Source organism: Urocitellus parryii, chromosome X, assembly GCF_045843805.1.
Source record: "Urocitellus parryii isolate mUroPar1 chromosome X, mUroPar1.hap1, whole genome shotgun sequence".
In the NCBI taxonomy this organism is placed as follows: Eukaryota; Metazoa; Chordata; class Mammalia; order Rodentia; family Sciuridae; genus Urocitellus; species Urocitellus parryii.
In genome coordinates, this window is record NC_135547.1 from 93,301,634 (window position 1) to 93,320,248 (window position 18,615).

Below are 18,615 nucleotides of genomic sequence, written 5' to 3' on the forward strand. Positions count from 1 at the left end.
TCAACCAAGCAAGGATTGTTTTTAGAGTCTTCCTGGAATATTTATACTTTCAAAAGGTTTATAACATATTCACAAAGAATATGTATATAATTGAGTGTTTATATAATAATAAACCTGTGGTCTTTTCTATAAAATGTATAATGAGGTACCTGACATATGATTTTCTTCACAGTACCTAGGAAAACTGGGCTCTTCAACTTATGAAATTGATAGCATCTCCTGAACATAAGAGCTCTGATATAAAATGAGATTTTCTTTCCAAAATTTCACTATATTCATAGTTTTGGCCCTTCATAGATTCTTTGATGAACAATATATTACAACTCATAAATGAAATTTATGTTTATTACATTCTTTAAATATTACAACATTGAGTTTTCTTAAATCAAATGAAGGCTGAGCAATATCTGAAGGCTTTCTGATATTCACTGGATTTACATGATTACTTTCAATGAATTCTTTGATGCACAGTGTGTAACAATGTATAACTAAAGAATAGTTATTCCACCTGAAAATTTATTTGTAGACTTTAAGTTTTATGTCCTGTGTGACTTCTCTGATGTTTAGTGAGAGGTGTCTTCCCACTGAAGTCTTTCCCAGTCATCATAGGGCCTCTCTCATCTGTATGAGTTATATGATACACAATGAGAGTTGATTTCACACTGAAAAGTTTTCCACATTCATTACATTCATAATTTTTCTCCCCTGTATGAATCCTCTGATATTAAATGAGAGTGAATTTCCTATTGACTGCTTTCTCACAGTCACTGCATTTATAGTGTCTCTCTCCTACATGAATTCTCTGATTTTTGATGAGGAATGCCTTCTGGAAAAAGGTTTTCCCATACACTGCATTCATAGAATTTCTCTCCTGAATGAGTTCTCAGGTGTGCTATGAGGGCTATCTTCTGGCTGGTGGTTTTTGCAAATTCACAGCATTCACAAGGCTTCTCTCCAGTGTGAATTCTTTGATGGGTAACAAGGTTGGTTTTCTAGAAAAACACTACCAAATTCAGTACATTTATAGAATTTCTTCCCGGTTTGAATTATCTTTTATTAAGGGCTTGCTTCTGGTGGAGGCCTTTTCCTTGTTGACTGGGTTCAAAAAATTTCTCTGCAGGTTGGGCTTTATCAAGATTAGAATGCAGACATAATTTCCAATTTACCTTACACCATCATTTTTCTTTTTTACATAGCTTCTGATTTGACTAAGAAAATTAAAATTATGGTTTGAACAACTTTTCCATGAATAATACTTAGGGAGTCTTCGTCTTACAGAAACAAAGCATTTGCTCAGATAAATGATTTTTCTGCATGTTCTGCATTCTTGATTACTTTCATCCTTCAGTGTTTCCTTGTCTATGATTGCAGCTTGCCACAGAGGTCTGTCTTGACTTTCCTTGTAGTTATCTATCTGCTCATCAACTTGCCAGACTTCTAGGGGAAAAATATGGTAAGTCCTTCAATTTGTAAGTCTTTTTAAACTATAATATTATGGGAAAACATTAAGCCCTAAATGCCCTGTGGTGAACTCCTATCAACATGACTTGAGCTGATGTGGATGGATCCTCCCCATGTTCCACCACCCCTACCTGTGCTGACTGCAAATGCAAAGAAATGCTGGCCCAAATTTAACCCAAAAAAAATATAATATGCAGCCAAGCTACAAACCAAGAAATTTACTAGGTGACAAAAATGAAGAAGAAATTTAAAGTGATAGGGTGAATGAAAACCAAATCTGTGTGGCTTTGCAGTTGAGAGATTAAGGCTCTAATCATGAGTTCCAGGCCACAGGGCATAAATATGCAGAGAACTAGAATTGAGCTCCCAGTTTAAAGCTGGGAATCATGAAAGCCATCTCTGTTTGTGAAATAGGAATTAGAGTGATGTCACCCACTAGTTAATGAAAATGGTAAGAAGAATAAGGAGTTACTTATAAGAAATCAGAACCCTACTCCTCTACCACATGTGGGAGTACATCCCAAATGGACATTTGAAGTATCATACAAGACCCCCAAAGTTCAAAAATACACCTAAACTGATTCTACATTAGTGAAACTAGTGGGCTCCATTTCTAAACCGTTCTACAGTGATGTTTCCATAGCTTTCATAAAAAAGAACTCTCACTGAAAAGGAGTTCACAGTAAAAAATAATCCTAAACTTCAAAGGGAAATGATCCACAATGAGTTGAAAACATGTCCACAGAAGTCTGTACATGGATGTTTATAGCAGCTCTACTCATAATGGCCCCAAACTGGAAGCAACTAAGATATCCTTTAGTAGCTGAATGGATAAACAAACTGGTACATCCATACAATGAAATATTATTCATCAATAAAAAGAAATGAGCTATCAAGCCATGAACATAGAGGAATCTTAAATACATATGCTATTTGAAAGAAGCCAGTCTGAAAAGGCTATATATTGTGTGATTACAAACATATAACATTCTGGGAAAGGCAAAACTAGAGAGACAGTAAAAAGATCAGTGCTTGCCAGGAGGGAGGGGAAAAAGGATGAAAAAGTGAAGCATAGGGAAATTTTAGGGCACTGAGATTATTCTGTATAATGCATTAATGGTGGATTTTTGAGCATTTCCATAGAACTGTACAACATAAAGAGTGAACCCTAATGTAACATATGGACTTTAGTTAATAATGTATTAAATTCACACATAAATTGTAACAAGTATATTCCACTAATGCAAGATGTTATTATTAGGAAAAACTGGGGTTGGGGAGAGGTATAAGGAAACTTTTGGTACTAGCTGGTCTATTTTACTATAAATCTAAAACTGTACTAAAAATAAAGCCTTTCAATTTAAAATATGTAAAGGGATGGATATATAACATGAAAACCTAGCTAAGAGAAAGCTGGAGTAACTAGAATAATTTCAGACAATGACTTCAGAACAAGAAAGATTTCTAAGACAAAGAAGGACATTACAAAATGATAAAATGGTTAATTCTCCAAGAAGAAATAACAATCCTAAAAGCATATGTACCTAATAACAGCACTTCAAAATACATGAGGCAAAAATGGATACATCTGAAAGAGAAACAGACAAATCCACAATTATTGTTGGAGACTTCAACACTCTTTGTCTCAATAATTGATAGAATGAGTAGACAGAAAACCAACAAGAATATAGATAATGTGAATGGCGCTATCAGCCAACTCCACTAATTGACATTCATAAAACACTACATCCAATGACAGCAGGATACACATTCTTTTCAAGTGCATATCAAACATTCACCAAGATAAGACATATTCTGGGTCTTAAAACAAAATATAACAAATTTATAAGAAATAATATGTGCAATAACAGTATCAATGAAATCAATGAGAGAAAGATACTTGGAAAACCCCATATATTTGGAAATTTTAAGACATACTTACTTCTAAATAAGCCTTAAGGGACATCTAAAATATTCTGAATGAAACAAAAATTTAAAAACAACATATAATTTGTAGGACATAGCTAAAGCAGAATTTGGAGGGATATTTACAGCTCTGAATGTATATGTTAGAAATGAAGAAAGATCATCAGAAGAAAAGAGTAAAAATTAGGTCAGAAATCAACAAAGTTGAAAATAGGAATATCCTTCAAAGGGGGAATGTTAAACAAACTATGGTGTATCCATTTGGCGAATTACTACTCAGTAATTGAAAGGAAGAAACTATTGGTACACACAACAGGGTGAATCTCCATAGAATTATGCTGAGTGAAAAGCTCCAATCCCATATAGTTTCATACCACATGACTCCATTTATATAATAATTTTGAAATGAAAGAATCATAGAAATGGAGAATAAATTAATAATATAAGGAAGAGTTGGGAGTGGAAGGAAATAGGTCTGGCTATAAAATAGCAATATAGAGATCCTTGTGGTAATAGAAATATATTCTGTATCTTGATTTTAGCAATATCAATATGCTTGCTGTGATTTGTATCAAGGTTTCTAAAGCTGTCACCATTGGGGAAAACAGGATAAAGGGTACATGTGGTCTCTCTGTAGTATTTCTTACAAGAGCATGAGAACCTACAATTACATAAAAATAAAAAGTTAAATTAAAAAAAACAGTCAAATATTCCAAAGAGTAGAACAGTGAAGCAGAACAACAAACAAAAGGAAGGAGGTCAAACAGAAAAGAAATAATACAATGATAGGCCTAAATCTAATAATATCAATAATAATATAAAATGCAACTATCTTAAGGAGAAACAATACAATGTATCAATTGATCCATAAAAAGTATGTTCAACATTCATTAATGATAAAAACTTGGAGAAAATCAGGATTAGAAGGAAATATCCCCAACTTTTATCAGGTCATCTATGAAAAATCCTATAAGTAAACTTATACCTAATGGTGAGAGAGTGAATGTATTTGTCCTGAGATCAGGGTCAAGGCAAATATGTTGCCCTCCCTATTCCTTGTCAATATTATAGTGAGGATCCTAGCCAGTACAATAAAGCAAGAAAAAAAGTAAAGGCATCTAGATTGGGAAGAAAGAAACTGTCCTTATTCATAACATGATACTTTATATAGAAAATGCCAAGCCATATATAAAAGAGCTACTAGCACTAATATGTGAGCTTAGAAAGGTTCCAGGATACAAAACCACATAAAAAATCAGTTATATTTCTATAACTGGCAATGACCAATGAGAAATTGAAATATAAAACAAATATGTATGTGTATATGCATAAACACACCATTTATATTACCTTCTATGAACATAAAATATAGGGGTAAGTTGAAGAAAATATTGCAAGACCTGTTCATTCAAAACTGCAAAATATTACAGAGAACAAATTTAAGACATAAGTAAATGGAGAGATATACCATATTTATGAATTAGAGGACTGTATATTGTTAACATATCAATGATCCACAGATTCAATGCAATCTCATACAAAATCCTTTGCAGGCCTTTGACAGAAGTTGAAAAGATGATTCTAAAATTTGTAAGAAAATATTAAGGACCTAGAATAGCCAAAATATTATGAAAAGGGAAAGAAAGTTAGAGGACTCACACTACCTGATTTGAGCACTTAATATAAGGCTACAGTAATTAAGACAGTGTGACTGGTATATAGGTTGAAACATAAGTGTTCAAATAATTTTCAAAAATGATGCCAAAGTAAATTAATTAAGAAAGAATGGCCTTTTCAAAAATGTTACAGGAACATTTGGAAATGCATATGCAAAGAATAATATAAAAGAATGCTAACCCTCACCTCACACCAGATACAAAAATTAACTCCTTATCAGTCATAGACTTAAATATAAGAATTAAAATGATAAATCTCCTGGAATAAAACATGTGAAAAAAATGTTTGTTACTGGGTTAGAGGTTGCTAAATAGGACACAAAAAAGTATGATCACAGAAGAAAAACTTGATAAACTAGACTCTATTAAAAACAAAAAACATTTATGAAAGATATTATTAATAACAAAACAAGCCACAGCCTGGGAATAAATACTTGGAAAACACATAGCTGGTGAAAACTTATAGCCAGAATATATAAATAACCCATACAATTTAATAATAAACCAAAATAGCAAAATATTACAACAGATACTTGACCACAGAAGGTACAGAGATAGCAAATAAGCACATGAAAATGTGCCCAATATAATTAATTATTATATAAATGCAAATTTAAATCACAATGAGATCCCCTACATACCCACTAGAAAGGTGTGTTGCTGGCGGGAAAACAAAATTACACAGCCACATCAGAAAATACTTTGCAATATCTTACAAAGTTAAATATATGCTTACCATAAGACCAAGCAATCCCACTCTAAATCTCATATTTCCCAAGAGATATGAAATCATAGGTCCATACAAATACCTGTACAAGAATGTTCACAAGCTTCATTCATAATAGCCAAAAACTGGGAACAAGTCAAATGTGCATTAACTGGTCCATCGATAAACTGGAACACTACTCAGCTATAAAAAGGAACAAACTGCTGATGTATGCACAACATGGATGAACCTAAAAAGCATTAAAGTAAGTGAAAGAAGTCATATATGACTCATTTATATGAAATTCTAGGAAGAAAGAAACTAGAAGGGAAAGAGTTGAAGCCTGGGGTGGAGAGAAAGTTTAATTATAAAAGGAAACAAAGGTGTTTTGGGAGAGTTGAAAATGTTGATTGTGGTGATAGTTACATAATTATATTTGTCAAAATTATAGAACCGTGTACCTAGGAAAGGTGAACTTCATGCTGGACATTATTATACCTCAATAAATCTCACTTGGAAAAAAAAAGCAACATAGTAACATCAGCATAAATATATAATGACCATACAAAGAAAATATATACAGAGAATTATATTAGAATATTACAACATATAGCCAAAGATCACATGCCAATAAAGCATATCCTTTTATTAAAATACCTCATAAGCACCAATGATATGCCTATAGGGAATTCAGGGGGTGAAGTGTACTAGTCTCTGCAACTTACTTTGAAAAGCATTGCAAAAAAAAAGGTAAACTGATGGAAGGACAGAGGAATTCGCAGACAGAGAGGAGATAAATCAAATATAGCAAAATATTAATTATTGAATCCAGGTGGAGATATTATATGTGCATTTAATCTGTAACTCTTTTACTTGTTCTTTATGAAAATTTTCATAATAAAATGTTGGGGGGAAAATCTGGGTAAAGAATAGCAAAGCAAATCCAGCCTAAATAGAAAAGAGGAAATAAAAGTAAAAGAAGAAAAATCAACAAAACAAAGAGAAACCACAGAGAAATTAACAAAGCTAAAAATTCGTTCTGTGAAAAGATCAATAAATGTTACATAAATTTCAGAGGTTCTACTACTACATGGGATTTGATGATAGTTTTTATTATTATAGTGAGGTTACTCTTGAGACCAACAGTTCCTAGGAGACTTTTATTATCTGAAATTAACCTAGAGAACTATCAGAGACCTATCCAGGCATGGGGGGTTTACAGTCCCCAAATAGATTAAATATGGAAGAATGGGAAGCAATTCAAGTTGCTTTTTGCATCCACCCTTGGGAATTATGAGCAAGTCCACATGCTCCTGTATTCCCATCCCATCCTGATCCCATGCTTTTGGATGCTGGCTTTGCTATGTCTCCCATTTCCTTGAAATCCCTCTAGCAGATATGTTAAGCAGCATACCTTTAACTAAAAATGGACATTAGAACTCTCTCGAATGTTATTCAAAATCCTAACCAGGCCTACCCCAGGTTTCTGAAAAAAATTCTAGAGAGTGGGGCCTACTCATGACTATTGTGAGAGTTCCATAGCAATTATGTGATTTATCTCTGGTTAACAATCACTCCATGAAACAAAACAAAGAGAAAACTCCCCTTCTGTACGGGTAAAAACAGTGATGAAATTTTGAGTGCTTCCTTTATGCCAGGTACCATTTCAGTTGCTTTATATACATCAATACATTAACTTTTGATAATCACTAAGTTTTATCATTAGCCTCCTTCTACAATGAGTGAAGAGAGGCAAAGCCATTTGTCCACAGTGAAAGATACTGAGAGAAATGGCCAGATTTTGAACCCAGACTATGTGGCTACAAAGTCCATACTCTTAGCCACTTGTGTGTGGATGAATAACAAGTGTCCTTCCTCTGCCCCGGTATAAAACGATATAATATTTATTCATTGTCTTCCACTAGTCCAACACTGGGTAAATAAGAATGAGATGCACACTCTTCTATCTAGGGTTCTGTGTGTTCAGTAGAGAAATAAGCTATAGGGCTTTTTTTTTTTTTATATGTGGGGGGGGGGTACTGGAGATTGAACCAAGGCACTTTACCACTGACCTACATCCCCAGACTTTTTCTTTTTTATTTTGAGACAGGATCTCACCAATTGCTGAGGCTGGTCTCAGGCTTTCAATTTTTCTGCCTCAGCCTTCCAAGTTGCTGCAATTACAGGCACACTCCTCTGTGTGCTAGGCATTTTATTTTTGGTACCATGGATTTGAACTCAGGGGCACTTAACACTGAGCCACATCCTGAGTCCCTTTTTGTATTTTATTTAGAGACAATGCCTCACTGAATTACTCAGGGCTGCACTAAGTTGCTTATGCTGGCTTTGAACTCATAATCCTCTAGCCTCAGCCTCCTGAGCTACTGCATTTGAAATTACCATGTGGAATGCAAAAAAAAATGTTATTTAAAGTTATAAATGTAACAAAGGAGATAAGAATTTAAGTAACATGAAGAGCTGAGAGCAGAAAGCCAAAGGGTAAGTAAGCTAATTCTTATCTTTCATTGAGGGGAGATACAAATGAAAACTCAAGAAGTGTAGGAATAAAGATATTCCCTAGACCTATGGTGGTGCTCAACAGAAGAACTGAAAACAGAAACCTTTAGTTAAGGCTGCTCTTGGGAGGTGTAACTGGGAATGAATCTAAGATTACATTTTATCCTATGTTCTGCACACAGACTGTACTTGTGCATGTCTATATTAAATTTTAATAGAATGCAGTTTTAATATAAGGACATTGTGCTGGGTGTGGGGGCACACACCTGTAATCCCAGTGACTTGGGAAGTCGAGGCAGGAAGATTGCAAGTTTAAAGCCAGCCTCAGCAATTTAGCCAGGCCCTAAGCAACTTAGAGAGACCCTGTCTCAAAATTAAAAAATATAAATGGCTGGAGATATAATTCAGTGGTTAAGTGCCCTTGAATTCAGTCCCTGGTACTAAATAAATAAATAGGCATTGTGACTCAGGAGGGTGGACTATCCTGAATATAGTTTCCATCCCTTTCAGGATACCAGTGAAATGAGAACATTCATTCTAATTCCAGGTATCACTGGAAATTAAGAAATTGTGCCATCAGTACACCTGGAATCCTCATGCATCTCTGTGAGGCAGCAGATATGGTGGTGCACTGAGCTATAACAACAATACTATAGCTAAAAAAAAAACAAGGAGAAGCAGGAGAGCAGTGGGGGCCACAAAGACTGGTCCAGGGTGCCTCTAAGAGAGTGGGTATATTTGCCCAGTAGGACTAGGCACTGGGAAAACCACCTGGGGAATCATCTATAGGTCCATGTGGCCAACATTTGACCAAGAATGTTGCTCTGAAATGAATCTCTCAAAAGCAGTGCTTCTCAGATTGTGGGTGTAGCTCAATGGTAGAGTACTTGCATAGCATGTGCAAGGCCCTGGATACTATCATCAGCACCACAAAAAATAAAGAAAAGAAAAATAGAGCAGTATCCTCAACTGTCCTGTGCCTGTAAGTTCTCTGAAGAGCTTCCTGAAATATACATTCTGATTTAGTAAATCTTCAGTGAGGCCTGACACCATAGAGTCCCAGAAATTCGCAGACTGCTGGTTCATGGGCCACACTATGAAGAGTAAGAGCATTCTAATCAAATTTCTCTGGGATGGGCTCATGGAGAGGATTAGTACAAATGGGAGAGCAAAAGGAGACCAATAGATCTGGAGTTTCTGGATCCCCACAAGCAGCTCAAAGTGAAAATAAACAACCAACTAATCAAAGAAAAAGGCAGCTCCATCCATCCAGGACTGAAACATGGTTCAATGAAATATTCTACCTGGAAGCAATGGCTTCTCAAGTTTATGTATTTTTTGAATAATACAAAAAGAGTTGAGAAGGAAGGAAGTATTATTGAGAGAAGCAAATGGATGGATGGCAGTGGCATCAAGTCTGATTTGTAAGAGTCTGAGAAGAAATAAGAAAACAGAAACAGTGTGAAGGTTTATGGTACCTGGGTTCAAAGCAAAGACAGATGAGAACATAGTGGGTACCTGGCCTAAAAGAGTTAAAAGTCACTTGCAAAGCTTTGTCGTCTATACCAACGGCAAGTAACCAGGTAGAATAATTTTCTTAAGGCTAAAACAAAGACTCCAAATTTCAGACTGAAAGGGCTTGGAATGCTGTGGGCATTCCAGACCAAGGTCCATCCCTTCAGGCTGAAGATGGTGCAGCCCCAGTGACTACCCTATGCACGTAGCAACTTGCCCCTGTACAGCATGCTCAATAGACAGGAAATTGGTGTTTTGCCTACAATTATTCCAGTAAAAACACAAAAGTCCAAGAAGGGGGAATAAAGTCTTAAAAGCTTCCAGAAAGGAGAGGGAAAGGGATGAGAATGGGCTTGGCACTTCTCCCTAGTAAGCCAGGAGGCTGGAAGAGAGGTGGGATCTCAGAATCAGAAAGACCACCCTCTGTGTGAATGCCAGGTGAAGAACACAAGAGACCACAAAAGGCCAACAAGGTAGGGGCCTCATTTGGATATCACCACAGCTCATTCTTCAGACCAGAGTCATGTCACAAGTCTGGGGGCTGAGAAGAGCTCCTAAGTGCAGCCCAGGAGCCCAGCTCTTACACACAACTGGGTTCCTTATCCTGGCCTGACGCACCTGGATTCTGCTCACCTGGACAGCTCTGTATCGGAGTCCTTCCATCTGCCCTCCAGGTCTCTTCTCCTTGTCCCAACCTGAAGATCACATCTGGTTGGGCAAGTAGATACCCTGTTCAGGGGAAATGACATAAGACTGTGGCATTAAGGCTGCGGGCATTCCAGACCAAGGTCCATCCCTTCAGGCTGAAGATGGTGCAGCCCCGGTGACTACCCCATGCACGCAGCAACCTGCCCCTGTACAGAGCAGTCACCTAGAAGGCGAGAGCACAAATGTCCTATCCAGTGAACTAATGGAACTATGAATTGTTGACACTGAGCCTCCTGCCCAAATTCACTGAGGGTTTCAATGCCACTGAGCTTGCAGCAGCTTAGAGAAGGAGATACTCCTGGGGGCATTCCATGTCACCCTGTGCAGCAGTCTCTCACCCAGAGACACCAGGTGGCTGTAGTTCTCAAGCATGACATCCCTGTAGAGGTTTTTCTGAGCAGGGTCCAGTTGCTGCCACTCTTCCAGGGTGAAGTCCACAAACACGTCCCTGAAGGTCAGGGATTCCTGTAACAGCACATTCCTCTTTAACACAAGGGATCAGCTGGGGGAATTGGGACATGACACCTCATGCACACTGAGTGCATACTCTGTGCCCATTCTAAGACCTTTACCTGTACTAAAGATTTTAATCCTCATCACCATCCTAGGAGAAACTTGACAGATGAGGAATATAAGGTGCACAGAACATAAAGTAACTATCCCAGATCATAGCTTGGAACTAGCGATTAAAATCTATGTGGTCTGTCTTCAGCACTCCCTTTTAAGACACTACAGTATTTTGTCTTTCTCTATACGTTTGTTCTTATATTGTTCACTAGTTGCAATATGGCAGACTATTATAGTAGTCCTCCCTTATCTGCAGGGAATATATTTCAAGACCTCCAATGGATGCCTGAAATCATGGATAATACTGAATCCCTTTACATATTGTTTTTTTTTTCCAATACAGACATACTTAATGATAAATTAGGTATAGTGAGAGATTAACAACAATAATAAAACAAAACAATTATAACAATAAACTGTAAGTTATGTGAATGTGTTTTCTCTTTCAGAATATCTCACTGTACCATACTTCTTATGATGATGTGAGATATGGTGTCTATATGATGAGATGAAATGAGGAAAATGACATAGGCATCTAATATAATGTTACTACATAAGGGTTATATGAACACAAGTACTGTGATAGTCTGTCAGTGGATCGGATAAATGAGATGACCAATAAGAGACTAATGGGTGGCTAGCATACACAATGTGGATAGACTGAATAAAGGGACGATGGAAGCTTGACAAAGTTGAAACAAGAGAGCACAAGACTTCATCACATTATGCAGAATTATATCCAAGTTAAAACTTATAAATTGTTCATTTCTGGAATTTTCAATTTCATATTTTCAGACCAAAGTTAACTGCATGAAACTGAAACCACAGAAAGCAAAGCCATAGGCAAAGTGGGACTACTGTATACACAGGATTATATACTTAAATTATGTTAAACTTTGTAGGGGAAGTAGATTGTTAAAATATCTTATACATTCAATGCATATTTACTGAATAGACACCGAAGTGTTAGGTCCTGTGGATGTCAAGATTAATAAAATAAATAAATCTCCTGAACTTGTGAAGCTTGAATCTAGTAAAAGGAAAAATAATAACACTTATACATATGAAAGAGAAAGAAGCTAGACATGGTAGCATATGCTTGCAATCTTGGCTACTCTAGGGAGGCTGAGGCAAGAGGACAGGAAGTTTGGAGTCAGCCTCAGCAACTTAGCCACACCCTGCCTCAAAATAAAGAAAAATATTAAAAGGTCTGGGGATGTAACTGAGTGGTAAAGTGCCCCTGTGCTCAATCCATAGTATCAAAAAAAAAAAAAAGGAAAAAGAAACGAAAAACTGATTCATGTATCTAGATAGAATGTATGAAAACTGAAGGAGAGAAAGACTTGGGGATGGGTGCAGGAAGAATTATTTTTCTTCTTTTGTTTAACAAAGCTTTTGCTTTGTTGAAATTTTGCCATGAGTAAAAATTACCTTGAAACATGCTCAATTACACTTATTCACATTCAACTCAGCATATGGTTTTAGAATTTTGACATCTACATCCTAAGTGAAATTGGTCTATAATTTTCTCTTTTGTAATATCTTCATCACATTTAAGGTTAAATGCACTCATAAAATAAATTTGATTCCCTTTGATCTTTCATTAGCCTGGAAACCTTGAACATAGAAATTATCTGGTATTTTAACATTCTGTGAAAGTAGTAATTAGTAAAGACTTAGGGCAAACTTAAAGTATGAATACCTTTGTCTCAAAAATCCAACTTTCAGATATATCCTCAATAAACATGTTACAGAACAAATAGAAATGTAGCACATTGCTTATGAGGCACTGTTTTAATATTAAAAGAAAAATTAAAACCTAATTATCTATCAATAGACAAATAATTAAATATCCATTCTATAACACTGGAACTGAATTAATCTTTGCATATTGACAAGGAACACTACTATTAATAATAATAAGGTGGTAAAAGATGGATAGGAGAGTATGATGGCAGTAATGTAAACACTTATAGGTATTCACATACATAGTTACATATGCATATATAACGTGCACATTTATATACACATACACATATATATTTTTGCTTAATTAAACTGACATAAAAGCATCTACACCAGGATATCACTAACATGTTAATAGCGTGCATCTCTGAGGAAGAATGTGGGACTGGGGGAGGAGAAATTGATAGTTTTGACTATTATTTTTGTGTATGCACATTAAAACATTAAGGGCAAATTTACCTTTATATTTTAAATGTAATGAATAAGAACAAGTGACCTAGAAGTGAAGAAAGGGAAAAAGCAAGATGAGTGTATATAGGTAAATACAGATTTAAGGAAATGTATATTTGATAAATATATGGAAAGATGAGGTACATATGCCAAAGGAAGGAGTAGAGAATCTGTCTTCCCTTTCCCTTGTATCTATCTGTCTGTCTTCATCTCTCTGTCCCTGAGGTAGATAGGTTCAGTAGAAAACAGGACAGAGGGGATAATTGGGTGTTTTTTTTTTTTTAAGTTTACTATACACATTACAAAAAGCTGCTCAATTTTACTAGAAGACAAAGTACGGAGAAATCAGGGACTTACCTGGGAAATGGCCATCCTGTTCTGCTCTGGACAAAGGATGGAGGCCTAAAAGGGCAGAATTAGGAAGGTCAATATCAGTGGGGACAGCCATAACACCACCAGTACCAGCCTAATAATAGTCATCTTGTGAACCCTGGGGAGAATGATCTAGAAACATGGCCTGGTAGACCCAGTCTGTTTCCTTGGGATTACGCTAAGATCATGTGGGTTTTACACAGGGATTTTTGTTTTCCTTACTGGAGAGAAGTATGACTTACGTTTAAAGATACCTCCTCTATCTCCACAATTTTATTGCAAGAAATTTATCAGAACTAAACAATAATAGATGTGCACAAATCTGCAAGGATGTTCACTGTAGTCATTTCCAAATTTTGGAAGCAACTAAACTTCCAGCAAAGGATACTATTAAAAATAAGAAATATAAAAAGACACATTTACATATGCTTTATTTAAAAAAATGTAGTTGTAGATGAACAGCATGCCTTTTTTTATTTGTTTATTTATATGTGGTGCCGAGGATTGAACCCAGTGCCTCACACATGCGAGGCAAGTGTTCTGCCACTGAGCTGCAGCCCCAGCCCCATTACATAGGCTTTTTAAATTACTGTGCTTAGAATTTTAAAATCAGGTTACAAAAAAACAAGTACAATGTGATCTCATTTATGTTAATCAATATATGTGTACGGTTCCAAAGAGCAGTTTTTGAAATAGCACTGATTACCTTTGAATGATGATTTCAATTTTCTTTTTTTATTTATTTGAGAAATATAAAAATTTAAAAATATTAAACATCACTTATAATCACACTCAGATGAAGAGACCTTTGGCAGACAGACGGTGAATGAGAAGAATCCCTTGATGTGGTTTAGAAATGAAATGGGATTGAGAGGGCTGCGGAAAAGGACAGCTGAGGACAGGTCAGATTCCAGCACTGTCAGTTCTTTGGGAAGCTGAAAACTACTGTGCGTCTGTGTTTGCCTTCCTGGCCCTCTACTCTTTACTGGCTCCTCACCATCTATCCCTACCCTGTAGCTTTCTCCTTTCACACCACTGGCATTTGGATTGCCATGCTCTTCCTTGTTGGGCAGTTTTCCAAAGAAAGTTCCAGCAAGGAGCTCCAGTGCAGAGTAACCACCCTACACTGCAACAGTCACTATGGCAGCATCAGGACAACAGGGTCAGCCCTGGGGAGCTTAACAAGGCACCTTCTCAGGCCATTTAGAAAACATCAGAAAGAGGCAACAGAACTGGATGACAGAATGCCTGGAGACTGCTCTGAAATTCCAAACTCTAAAAATATAAAATGTATTTCTTCATTTTGGTCAGGATGGAGATTCAGCATGTACTTCAGAGTGTGTGATGCTAATGCTAAGGGACCAACTCAAATCCAGAAGGTTCAGTGACAAGAGAAGGAGCATAATGCTGTGAACTTATATGTGCTAGGGAGAGGAGAAAGGTGTAACTGTTCCCAGCTTCATCCTGCCATTGCAGCCACTGTAGCAGGGCAGCTGTTCCATCTATGCCTCCAGCCACCTATGACATTCATCTCTCTTTCTCCCTGTTAGGATCAAACTACCTACTGGCACATGGAATTTGATGGCACATGGAAGTTAAGTCAGCCTTGCTCTCTCAGCTGAATGGAGGGTCAAAGGCCACTGTAGGTCCAACTTTTCTAGGACTGTTGGTCTGTGAGTCTCCAACTCTGGGCTGAGGCTTCTCCTCCAACTCACCCAAGAGGAACTCTCTTGTTCCCACGTAGGCAGTACCAAGGAACTCAGAGACAAATGCAAATGGCTGGGACCATCATTGCAGCAGTAGATTTCTGCCTCCCACCCCGAGAGCTCACCTCCTCCAGAGGTCTCAGGCTGGGGCTTCTTAGACTGACTGAGGAAGCCAGGGTGCTGATAAGCTGGAGTCTGAAGTTGGTTAGCAGTGGTCTCAGTTGTACACTCTGCCCTGGAAACACAATGACCACAGGAGATTCCATTAGCGACCCCTATGCTACTTTTCATGGAGGCATAGTGACTCTTTCTAGTTTCAAGATTTAACATTCATGATGAGATGAGCCCCAGTATTGCCAGAGTTCAACACTGCTGTACTAGGAGTCCAGACTCTAGAACCAACTGATGGCCAGCTGTGCCACTTCTATTAATTTAAGGCATAAGTTGAGTAACTTTTATGTGCCTCTTTTATGTACTGGAGACATATAAGTGAACAAAATCTGATTTCCATTCTCTTTTGGAGCTTATTAATTTTAGTAGGGGAGGCAGGAAAAGATAAACATAATAAATAAAGGACAGGACACATTGGAAAGGGCTAAGTGTTACCCGGAAAAGAAAAAGGATCTCTAGAGTTTAACACCCACGTGACTTCAGACAGGTGCTGAGCCACACTGTCCTGCTTTGTCTCTAAAATAAAGCTAATTGTAGCACCACTGCATAGGGCTCCCGTGCAGATTACTGTGAGAATCGGTCTGGAAGCCTGGCCTTTAGTAGGACTCAGTAGTAGTCACTGAATGACTCAATGCCATCAGTCCATCCATGACTCGCTGACCCAAGAGCCTAGCCTCCAACATACCCCACTGCCGGGGTCACTCAGTCCCCAAAGGTGCGCCAACACACGACCCCAAAGCTCCGCCATTCCTCCCCATCAAGCCCATCACCATCACCCCTCCCCTTACTTCTCTGCCAAGTCCCAAAACCTCAGTGGCGGATGACAACAGCTTCTGTGAACTAGAGCCTCCCTCCCGGGCGCTGCGAGTACTTCCGCTTCCCGTCACCCCCTGGGAACACGAATTAGCCGAACTGGGCATGCGCCATAGCTTGGGGGCGGGAGGCGAGGGCGTGGCAACACTGCCAATGGCGCGCTTGGCGCCTGCTAGGGAACGTGGTCCTGAGTGTTCAACTGAGGCCGGAGGGAGCGACTAGAGCTTGCGACCGTATTCCGTAGCGAGTTGTAGGAAAGGCCTGGAGAGAGGAGAGGGGAGCCGACGCCGCGCGGACTTCCCAGCGGCCCTGTTCCCTCCCGCGCCGGGGCAAAAGCCAGTTTTCTATCTGTGGTCCCGCGCTGTTCTATCACCGAAACCACACTTTCGGCTTCCTTTAGCTCCTTTGAATAGGAAGAAGTCACGCTTCTGGAGTCAGTAGCAGCAGGAGGGCAAGGCCACGTACAGACCGTGCGGGGCTGTGCGGAGCCAGAACCTGGGTCAGGCTGAGTCCTGGCAGCCCCAGCTCGGGAAGTTGCCCCAGAAGAGGGGCTTTGAAGTTGTGCTGCAGGACCAGGAACCTTCTGAAATGAGGGAAGAAATCTAGAAGAATCATTCTCCTGTAACATAAATGAAGGTTCCTGGCACCATAGATGTCCTGGAACAATCTGGTGTTTACTTTTTTGGGGAAAATACATTGTAAAGTAGCAGAGAACTGTGTGCTCTGGAGGGTGCTAGCCAGTGACAAAGTGGCTTTGAGAAAAGTCTTCTGTTGCCTGTCACTTTCTGGGAGAAAAAAGCCAAGTGTGCACTCTGTGCTTGTTATAACTGACTGGTCACTGACATGCCTCCTTGGGTCAGGAATAAAAGAGTCCCAGCCCAGGTACACCTTGAGGTACACCTTTTGTGCTGGAGCTAACACATGCCAGGCACTTTTCATAGATGTGTCAAAGATGATCATGGAATCAATCAGATATTTAATTTCTATTTACATATGTGTCTTCCTCCTCATTCTCTTTACCCTCAGCAATTTCCCTCACATTCTCCAGGTGTTTTGGATGAATTAGAGCCCAGTTCTGAAAACTCAGTACAGAAATCTCCTGGGAACTATTTCCATCTAAGCCATGTGCAGAAGTCCTAGGAAAAGAGCATGTTTTCACTAGGACATGTGAGCAATGAATTATTTCTCACTCTATTTTCTGTGCATATGTCAAGGATGGCCAGGTTTAGAGATACCAACCTATTTATTTTTAGAGGAGAGGTGTCCAAATAACTGTCTTCTCATACATCACTTCCACTAGGCAGAAAATACTTATGTTATTATGACAGTGTCCTGAAGACAGTGGAGAAACCCCAAGCTGCAGGAAGCATCTGGTCTGTGGCTCTAGCCAGATTGTCCCCATATCCTGATTCTGCAGGAACAGGTGCTTACACAAAGAAAAGGGTTAATGCTTTGGATAGAGTATAGCATTCAGGAATTAAACACATGAATTAAACACTGTTTGGGCTGTTGGGATCTACTAATCTATTGGAAGAGATGGCGTGGATCCAGTGTTTACTGGGCCTCTTTTCTGCCTCAGCCAAGTACCACGTGCCCTAGACAGCCTGCTGATGTTCCTTTAAACATCTCTAGAACTCCAACCCCAAGAATAGCTCTTGGCAGATACCTGGTAAATGGGGCTAGTTTTTGTTATCCTCTCCCCCGCAATATGAAACATGTTGGTACTTTGGCGGGACTTTTCCATATTGTGGGAAATTGCCCTCTCCCTGCACAATTGTGTCTGTGCCTGGCACCATTGTTGCCCTGGATCACCACTTACATCCAGCTGCTAACATTTTTATGCAAAAGTTAAGCTTAAACAGGGAGGATAAAGGGAGTATGGATAGGAGTAGCAAAAGGCTGTTAAATAGGAGGAATAGATTTTAGTGTTCTAAACCACACTAAAGAGGCTGTTGTGAACTCTGCCTTCCTCAACAAGACTTCTGAGGCACTCTGCTCATCACCAGTCCAGGAAGTGAGAAAGAGTATGGAGGAACAAAGATCAGGAATCACCACCTGCTTTCAGAATCACCACAGTTCAGAAAGTCAGGAAGTTGTTTCTGCCACCTAGAGGTCAGAAAACTATTGCTGATAGCATGAATGTCCCATGGTTCCAAGCTTAGAAAGGAGTTCAGCAGGATGCTATGGAAATTCACATCTACTGAAAAACACTTATTTGCTCTTCCTGTTAGAGCAAAAGTATGGCTTCTACCTCCCTTTACCAAATTTTGTACAGAGAGAT

General features: G+C 38.5%; 1 protein-coding gene across 1 annotated transcript; it reads right to left on the reverse strand.

The window, feature by feature from the left end:
- Nucleotides 1-1,347: 1,347 nt before the first annotated feature.
- On the reverse strand, nucleotides 1,348-16,387 carry Krabd4 (KRAB domain containing 4). Its single transcript, XM_077793965.1, has 7 exons — nucleotides 16,310-16,387; nucleotides 15,476-15,585; nucleotides 13,630-13,674; nucleotides 10,848-10,974; nucleotides 10,420-10,530; nucleotides 3,006-3,049; nucleotides 1,348-1,434 (listed from the first exon to the last, which is right to left on the reverse strand). The coding sequence occupies exons 3-6, from the start codon at nucleotides 13,642-13,644 to the stop codon at nucleotides 3,006-3,008; spliced, it is 297 nt and encodes a 98-aa protein (XP_077650091.1). The 5' UTR covers nucleotides 13,645-13,674; nucleotides 15,476-15,585; nucleotides 16,310-16,387; the 3' UTR covers nucleotides 1,348-1,434.
- Nucleotides 16,388-18,615: the final 2,228 nt, after the last annotated feature.